Genomic DNA, 9,179 nt, shown 5'->3' with positions numbered 1-9,179 from the left:
TCATGACAGGTGAAGTCTTGCTTATATGCAGCAGCTGAAATTGGCCTTAAAGTGGCAGCGCACCATTTATGCTGCTACATTTAATTATTATTTTGAATAGACGTCACATTCGCCACATGGCTCCATGTTAGCATATTTAGCTTAGCACGCCGAATGTTAGCAAAGTCTAAGCTTTGGAGAAAAAATTCAGTGCAGCGCAAACGCGGTGGATTAGGATTGATTCCTATCTTGATGAATTCTAACATGGATCCTCATCTTCACAGGGGTTGGATGTAAATGTCCATATAGCTGAGCATATATGAGCGATCCGCGCCGAGGAAAACTTCAGAGATGAAGCCATGACAGTGAAAGAAGCTTCTAGCGCCTCAGCGTCTGATTGCAATCATCTGTAAAAACCATAAACTTTCTTTCAGGAATAATCCTGCCCTGCCAGGGAGAAGCTCACTGCAGAAGAGACACTATGGAGAACCAAAGCTGACATCATTAAACATAAAATCAGACATCTATATTTCTTAATTTTTCCTTACATGCGTTTTCAACAATAAATGTATATATTTAGTTTTTTTTCTTTTTCTTAAACATGCCTTTTGATCAAGAAATGTACATGTGTTTTATTTTTTCTTATTCATGTGCTTTTGTCAAAAAAATTATAAATTCTCTTTTGTGTTTTTCTTAGACATGCATTTTCATCAGGAAATATATATATATATATTGTTTTGTCTTTATTTTTTTATTTATTGTATTCATTTTTCATTTAGCTTAACCAATTTTGATAACTTTTTCTTCAAAATAGCTACATTTTTACAATTTCTCAGCAGTGAGCTGCGCCCCACCTGAACCTCTCGCTAACTGCACCAGCTATGAGGGAGCATATGCTCCTCCTGTCTGTACGCCGCCAATGAAATGGCTAAAAAACATTTAATATATGAAGTGATTTTCTATAATTTAGCTGTTGTTTTGTCACCAACTGTGTGTGTAACGCGTTTCGTGTGCGATCAGAAACGGCAGAGATCAGATTTGAGGTGAGGCAGGCAGTTCTCGAGCCTCATGGCAGGGGGCGCTCATGATCCCTGACATTGTGACTCCACAGGTGGAGCCGTTTCTGGTGCGATTTTTGCGACATTAAAATACGTACATTTCTTGCAGTCTTGACGCGTCCGCCAGATCTGGTGAGTTTTTGAAAATGTTTAAGCCTTTAAAAAGCCGCTTCATTTGGGCGAAAGAGAGAGAATAGTACAATTACAATAGGCTTTCTCAGCACTTCGCTGCTGGGGCCTAATTATTGAAAAAAGTCCACAGATTTGATTAAAACAAGGCAAACGGGCAGAGTAATGCAATTTATTCAATTCTGAAAAAACATTTGGGTCAAAATCTTGGCAATCAACAGAAAAATGTTTATCAGGGATGAAAGTTTCTGCTCTGCAATGAAAATGGAGGTTTCTTTCTTCCATGCCCACAGAGCTCAGGACTATGACGATGACTGTGCTGCTTTTCAGGAAGGAAGAAAACGTTTTGGGGACTCAGAAGAAGCAGAATATGATGGGGGATGTAAAGTTCATCCACAGTGAATTTAACGTTCCTCACATCGTTGTAAGGAATATTTTTTCAGCTGATTTTACGGAGCAGGAAAACAAGTTGGGAAGTTCCCACACTGCAAGTACAACATCTCAGCAGGAAAACTATTAAAAATAATAGATTATATTTAGGCTTTACTGTGAACAAAACAGTTTTCTGCCTTCTACTGAATAAGTTTTCCATCATTTCCAAATTTTCCCTGATGTCTTATGTTTTAACTTCATTTTGCACTTGGATTCAGCTCTTAGCAAGCAAACCTACTCTTCATTTTTATGTTTGTTGATTTTTAGTTTGCTTTGCTTTGAATAACTCCTTTCTTTCCTGTTTTTTTTTGTCATTATTTTGTTTCATCTCTGTAATATGACAATAAAATGCAGGTCGAGGCAACATTGTTATGATAATGATAAAATAATAAAGTGCAGACATGATCTGGACTAGAGAAGTTACATTATCAAAAGGTGGAAAGATAAAAGAAATTAAATTATCTATTTAATAACATAAATAAATCTTAAAAGAACCAACAAGTTTTGCATTTTATAAGAACTTTACTATTGTTGAATTGTGTTGAGGTCCATCAGTGATTGTTTTCCTCTATGTTTCCAGCGAAGGGCATCATTCCTGCTTATCTGCCACAGAAAACAATCAGACCTGCTAATTTCCCCTCCAGTGTTTGGGGCTGTTGTCATGGCGACCCAACCAAAACACTGATCTCTGACGGACAGGAGAGCACAAGCTTGTTATGAAGTTTAGATGAGCATGATGAAGCATTTACACTGACACACCAACAGAGTGAATCATCTTCAAGTCTTTCAGTCTTGAACGAGCTGCGACATGTTTTCTGCTGTGAGCAGCCAGGAGGAAACAGGAAGCTCATTTACTGTGATGTCACTCTGTTGACAAAAATCATCTCGATTTCAATTTTCTGAACCAAATGGAGACTCCTTTTACATTTATTTAAAACTAGAATAAAACATTTTTAAGATAAAAAGCCTTTATGAGCTTTTATGCCTCATCTGTCCACGTTAGCCTAAGCTACAGTCTTACCTTGTCTTGGAGTTTTGAATTTAATTTTCATGAATCTCTTGCTTTTTTTCACATATGATGAACTTTCAAACTTCTCAATATTTGCGTATTGTTTGTTGAGAGGAATCCACACCATTTTTTAGTTGTTGGTTTTTGATTTGTTGTTTTAAATGTTTCAGACTTACATGCACCCCTACCTCTTATTTTCTCTTCTTGTTAGTTTTTATATTTCATGTGGGACTGAGGCTCATTTTGTGTGAAATTAATTATTTCTGCGTTGATTTGGATCACGACTCTTCTGAAAATGTTTTCTGGCTGCAGCCCCTCAACGTCTCTCAACGTATTTTAAATGTTTCACAGAATCGCCACTATTTCTCCACACATTTCTTGTTTTTGCTTTGCACTCGAGTCACATGAACAAATAAAATCACTGATCCGGTTACAGCTCACCTGTGATTTTTCTCATAAATTAGGAAATTGTGGTTGAGAAGTGCAGCTCTGTGTAACGGATCAAGATAAAACGTGCATTTATTGACTCATATTTGCGATCACTCCTTTGTTATCATAACTGTGAGCTTTTCTCAAAGTGAAAGTTGTTGCCCTGCTGTAAAAACCTTTCATATCTTCACTGGTTCTTCCTGTAACTGGGTTGAACCTGCACGTGTACTTCCTGATGACTTGTCACAGGTCTCAGTTTATTTACTTCACTCACTGTTCCTATGGAAACACTGTTTCAAAAGTCATTTTCAGGGGTGATTGAATGCTTACCTACTTAATAATTTCATATATTTACATTATTGATCCTGTAGAATTTCAGTATTTAGGCCTCATGTCTTTAGGCTGTTGTTAGTGAGTGACTTTCTACACATTTTTAGACAAATGTAATGATTTTTTATTATTATTTCTGTTGCCTATGAGACCAGCTGTGTTTACTACCACTGTAGCGTAAACAGAAACGTCAGAGGGAGCAGTTCTGTGACGTAACACTTAAAAACTCCCCGTTTGAAGCCGTGAAAACAAACATATCTGTGGGTAAAGAGTATTTGCAGCTGGAGCAGCTGAGAGTAACACAAGCTGTAAAACTGAGAGTTTTAAACTTCACAAGCAGAGTGAAGCATTCTGGGAGATATTGATTCAGGAGAGCCAGCAGTCTGGTTATTATGTGAGTATTTATGATATAACAGAACTGAGACAGAAATGACAGAAAACAGGGGCTGTGAATTGTTTCATTTTATGTAGTCTGTATTTCACCAGATTAAACTGTTATTGTTGAGATTAAAAATTTAATTTATAAGTAAATTTTGGGTTAAAAAGACGGCAGAAGAATAGACACAGATGACATGACATTTAAATAATTTGAGTAGTGAAACGACTTCGCAGAGCTTTGAATAAACAATCAGTGCAGCAGGTCGTTCAGGTTTTACTGTGCAGCAGTTAGATGGCTGAATGCCTGCAGGTGTAACTGTTTTTCTAACAGATAATCAGGAATTTAAATCTCTTTAGCTCCGAATAGCTTTTTGCACTTGAATCCACCTTCATCTGCATTAATGATCTTCTGTTTTCCGAAGGAGGAAGATGATCTGCAGGATCCTGCTGCTCACTGCCATGACCTCATCCATCTGTGGTGAGTCAGTGTTGAGTCACAGCGATGGTCTGCTTTACCAGGCGGAGGAACGTGATGACGTCACCATCGAGTGGCGCTTTGCCCTCAGGCCTGGCTTTAGAGTCTCCTCCCTTAAGATCCACTGTGTCCAGTTACCTGGGCTGAAGGTGTTTTATCATCTGGACAGCAGCGTCGTCGAAGCTCAACACCAGCAGTTTGCTGGTCGGGTTCGGTGCGATGAAGAAGCGCTGGCGGCGGGCCGGGTCAGACTTCACCTGGCCGGCGTCAGGGCCGAGGACTCGGCCAGGTATCTCTGCAGAATGGCCACAGGGTGCGGCAGGAAGGTCAAGGAGTTCACGCTCAACGTCACTCGTAAGTTTCAACTCAGTTAAAATATATTTGATCTTTGGTAGACAAAGATTGTCCAAACCTTTGTCTTAAAAATAAGAAAATAATTCACAGAAATTTGTTTCCTGTTATTATGTGAGCAATGCTCCTTGGGGATTGAAGGGAACTTTATTTTTGCTCTTTAAATTCCTTTAGTGTCCTTTATTTTCCATAAATACTTTTTTAAATGCAGCATTTTCATAGGTACAGAGTTAGACAGTAACTAGTTACATTTATTTCAGTAACTTTTTTTGAAAAATTTTACTTTTAAAAGTACTTTATTTTGCTGTACTTTTTACTTTTACTTCAGGAACTTTATTATTTAGTATTTCTGCTCTTACTTGAGTAAAATTTCTGGATTTTCTTCCCACTGAATGAAGAACAAACATGTTTTAACCAAAGATTCACCAGACAGACACTCTCCTGCAGTTTTTGTTAAAGTTTCATAAGTTTTATATTAAAATAAACTAATTTGAATAAATTTTCTTTTCCTGATTTTGGTACTTGTATAAATTATTGTTATTTCGGCCTTAAAATACCAAAAATTCCACTTAGCTTCATATTTTCGTCTGTCTGATGATGTAACTCTTAAACGTGAAATGATTGATAATTTGATCAGTACTTGTTTGGCTTATTTTTATTTTTCCAGCCCAAGTTGAGCCCAGAGTGACATCAGAACAACCAGAACCAGCGACCCGAGGCAGAACGGGTCTTTGTGTCGCACTGGGACTCTTCACCGCAGCTTCAGCTTCAGCTTTCCTGGCTTCCTGTGCTTCTCTCATCAAGCATCACAGCCCAGGATGCCTGAAGTGAAGAGACTGCAGAACCAGGCCACAGCCGGCTGCGTTCAGGTTGCATTACTGCCCTCTGCTGGTTTGAAGAGAGAATGCATGAAACCAGAAAGAGGATGAAGTGATGAAGTTCACTGGGTTTTGTTACAGAGAGAGTCGATCATTTACTGGTCACACTGTTGATGGCTTGAGGTAAATCAGACAAAACAGGGAGTTTACAGCCTGAGAGGCTCTTGTTTATCTTTACATGGTTTTGTCTTTTAAAGTGGATTATTTGTTCAGGTTTAAAGATGTTTGACGTCTACAGAGAAGAACATGAGTTACTTTTAGTCGTTAAAAATTCATGAATTTAAACCTTGTTGTTAGTTATACCAACTGGTCCCGAGGATTTTAATGACTTTTGTTATAAAATGTTTTAATGTCTATTTTGTACCATATTTTGTTGTTTTGTATTCCATTGTGTTATAAATTATCATAGTTTTTGTCATAAGTCAAATACTGACAACATTCACATTTCAGCAGATACAACAATCAAATATTATTATTATTATTATTATTATTATTATTATTATTATTATTATGTATTTTTATTTTTTTTTATTTTTTATTTTTTTTACAGATTTTTAAATCCAAGCTGTTGAGAAACACATTTCTACTTTTCTACTGGAAATTTAATCTGGTTGCACTGACAATAAAATCATGTTTGTAGAAAACATGATGTCATTCAGTGACATGCTGTTTGAAGACTGAACTTTGTGATTTAAGATGTTTTGTTTGGGGATGATAGATGGATTAAATCTCAGGTCAGAACCTTTTTGTTTATAATGTCTGACATGGTTCTTTCTTTGGTTTTTAGTGTTCTCCTAAACCAGGTTAACAGGAAACATTATCTGTAATGTCTAGTTTAGCTCAGTTTTGCATGGACTGTATAGAAATGCAGCTGAGCAAAGTTTTAGATTTTTTGTTGTTGGTTTTTTTGCAACTAAAGTAGAACAAGTTAGAAGCAACAGCTTTGCTTGTTTCCCAGTGAAAAATACTATGGTGGATTTTACTTTTTATGAATTACTGGTGCGATTTGATTTCTTTTCTCCTGATTAAAATATGTTAACATCTACTACAAAATAGTAGTAGTGGTTTGTATAAAAATATTTTATTCTAATATTTGTGCGTTTGGTACATCCTGAGTGGCAGAATAATGAGCAAAGTGAACGATGGGAAACCCTGGAGCAATTTCCAGAACATGCTTCTTCTCATTTTAGGTTTGACCACTGGGTGTCACTGTTTCTCTGTAAATCAGAACTAAGTCCAGCAGTTAGAGGTCCGCCATGTTTGTCTTTTTTTGTTCTTTTTCTCTCTGTCGCTCCTTGTTTTTGCTTTTGCTTTTTCAGTTTGACTATTCATTAACAGTTAACGGATATTCCTACTGGTACATATACTGATAAAGGTCTTTAATCATCTCTCATCATCACTGAGACTGCTCTGAATAATCACTCTCTACCGGTCGGTTTCAGTGATATTAAAGTGATGTTATGTATTTCCAGGTACATAGTGCCATTTTAAAGCACAATTATGACATATTATCTTCAGTTGTTATGAAAATGCTTCATATATCAAACATAACTTAAAAGAAATATGACTTCTCAATTTTGCCTTGAAATTGGTTTCTGTCTCTTTAAGAAGCTCCAGCTCTTTTCAATATTCCTCCTTCATATTGAGACAAACCCACATGTCCCTCATTCAATCACTGCAAATACTCTTTAACTCGTCCTAATCTTCAAAAGTTACTAATTCTCATTATCTGACAGTGCTTCGATCGTTAAAACGTGCCAAAACAGAAACCGTCCTCTGAAAGCCTAATTTAACTTTTGGCAATAATTCCTAACTTTTAGTTTGTTTCCCTGACTGAAAACCTCAACTCTGATTGGTCAGTTGTGAGAGGACTTTATATGAGACTGTAAGGAAAACACATCAATCTGTAAATCTGACACTGAGTGACCTTTAAACATTTGAGTATTAATTCTCAAAATGTCTGCATATTGTTTCGTTTTCAGTTAAATCAGTTGTTCCTGTTCCGTCGCTCAGTGAAAATCTGATACGTTGTCATTACAAAGCAAATTCTGCGGGAACAGAAAATAGATATAAATCATGGGAATTTTCCAGTTTGTTTTTGTGTTTTGTAGATTTTTTACAGTGAATCTTGTGACACCAACCTCAGCTGAATCAGTATTAATGCTGATTGATCTGATTGGATGTAAAAGAATATTTGCCATCATGAACTTTAAACAAAACTTTCACATACCTTCATATTATAAAAGCTTCTTGCTGTACAGTTTATTCATATTCTGCAGTTTATTCACATCTTATAAGTTTATTTTAATGAAAATACACAAAGGAGCAAAAACCTCCAAACAGAAACAGCCTTAAACTTTATAAATCACTGAAAACATTTTAGTGCATTTAAAACATACATTTCTCTGATTTTAAAAAATCTAAAATAAACAAAAATGTCTTTACTGGTTTTTGGCAGTTTTACTTTCATTCTTCTAAATGACTTCATTGTTCTTCTCAGTTCAGCTGATTTAACCACAAACCAGGAAGTCACTTGAGTTTCTAAACAACCTTGGAAAACTGGTTCATGTGTCAAACTCTTATGAGGTAATTAGTTTTCTTTTTTAGGACAAAAAACAGTATATTTTAATATACTATAAAGTGCTTTTAAAGTTTTTTGAAATATAAATCATTGTACCTTTACTCTTTTTAAGCTATATTATTTCCAACCACATTAAACATGATTATAAATTGAACCTGGTTGCCAAATTAATGCATTTAATTAATACATATTTAACCCACAATAAAACATTAGAAGGAACTTAAGACAGCACAAAACAAGAAGACTCAGCTTGTCTAGAACGTAGAGGTTGTCTTTCAGAGTTAGTTTTCTTTCTGTAAATAATGTAACAAATAATCAGAATAGTCACTGCTGCTGCTGCTGCTGCTGCCACAAAAGGTAATCCTGTCCTTCCCCGATCCTCTGATGAAGGGCTGACAGTTGCTGGGAGTTCAAATGGATGAGAGTCTGGTGAAGGACAGGAGGAAAGAAACTTTTATTGTCCAAAATTCAAACAGAAAACTGCTCTAACTTCAAAGTATAAATTTACTGACTTATCAAAGCTCACTTACCGGTCACATTGAGTTTAGATGTGTCTGATCCCTTGCAATGGCCAATGTTTAGTTTACACACATAAACTCCAGAGTCCTCCACCTTGAGTCTGGACACATGGAGTCTGATCCGTCCTTTTCTGAGGACGTCTTTGTCAAACACAACTCGTCCTGAAAACTTTTCATCCTGAAACTCTGAGACTGTCTCACCATCAAGTTCAATATACTCGTATAAAAGTTTATAGCAGCTTATTGTATCATTTTTCAACCAATCACAAGAAACAAGCCACAAGTTGTGTGAGCACTCTAGTTTGGGGGTGAAGGTGAAGTCCAGTGTGAGGTTGTCGTTCTTCTCAGCCCAATATGACTTCTGTGTCACATTTACTTCAATTGGCACTAATGATGGAGGTAAAAGTTACAGTCATAAACAGAACAACAAGCACTTATATTAAACCTTTGTTGTTACAACTAACGTTGATTTTATAACCTCTAAATATTCTACTCACATATAGTCTGAACTCCTCTGTCTGGTGCTGAAGAGACAAAGAGAGAAAGTGAGGACATAGAAACTGTGTCTAAAACTTAGTTCTGTTCTCTGTGGCTGATTTTCCAGTGATGGCCATAATCACACATAAAGATGC

The 9,179-nt window shown here is 36.3% G+C and overlaps 1 protein-coding gene across 1 annotated transcript; it reads right to left on the bottom strand.

Moving 5' to 3' along the window:
- Window positions 1–7,826: 7,826 nt before the first annotated feature.
- LOC106963623 (uncharacterized) lies at window positions 7,827–9,173 on the bottom strand. Its single transcript, XM_015058643.1, has 3 exons — window positions 9,045–9,173; window positions 8,560–8,934; window positions 7,827–8,455 (listed from the first exon to the last, which is right to left on the bottom strand). The coding sequence occupies exons 1-3, from the start codon at window positions 9,100–9,102 to the stop codon at window positions 8,250–8,252; spliced, it is 639 nt and encodes a 212-aa protein (XP_014914129.1). The 5' UTR covers window positions 9,103–9,173; the 3' UTR covers window positions 7,827–8,249.
- Between the last annotated feature and the right edge of the window lie 6 nt (window positions 9,174–9,179).

The sequence above is a fragment of the Poecilia latipinna genome, unplaced genomic scaffold (assembly GCF_001443285.1).
Source record: "Poecilia latipinna isolate Pla-1442-1.1 unplaced genomic scaffold, P_latipinna-1.0 Scaffold1559, whole genome shotgun sequence".
Lineage (NCBI taxonomy): Eukaryota > Metazoa > Chordata > Actinopteri > Cyprinodontiformes > Poeciliidae > Poecilia > Poecilia latipinna.
The sequence above is the reverse complement of the archived record's forward strand: the minus strand, read 5'-3'. Positions and strand labels throughout refer to the sequence as shown.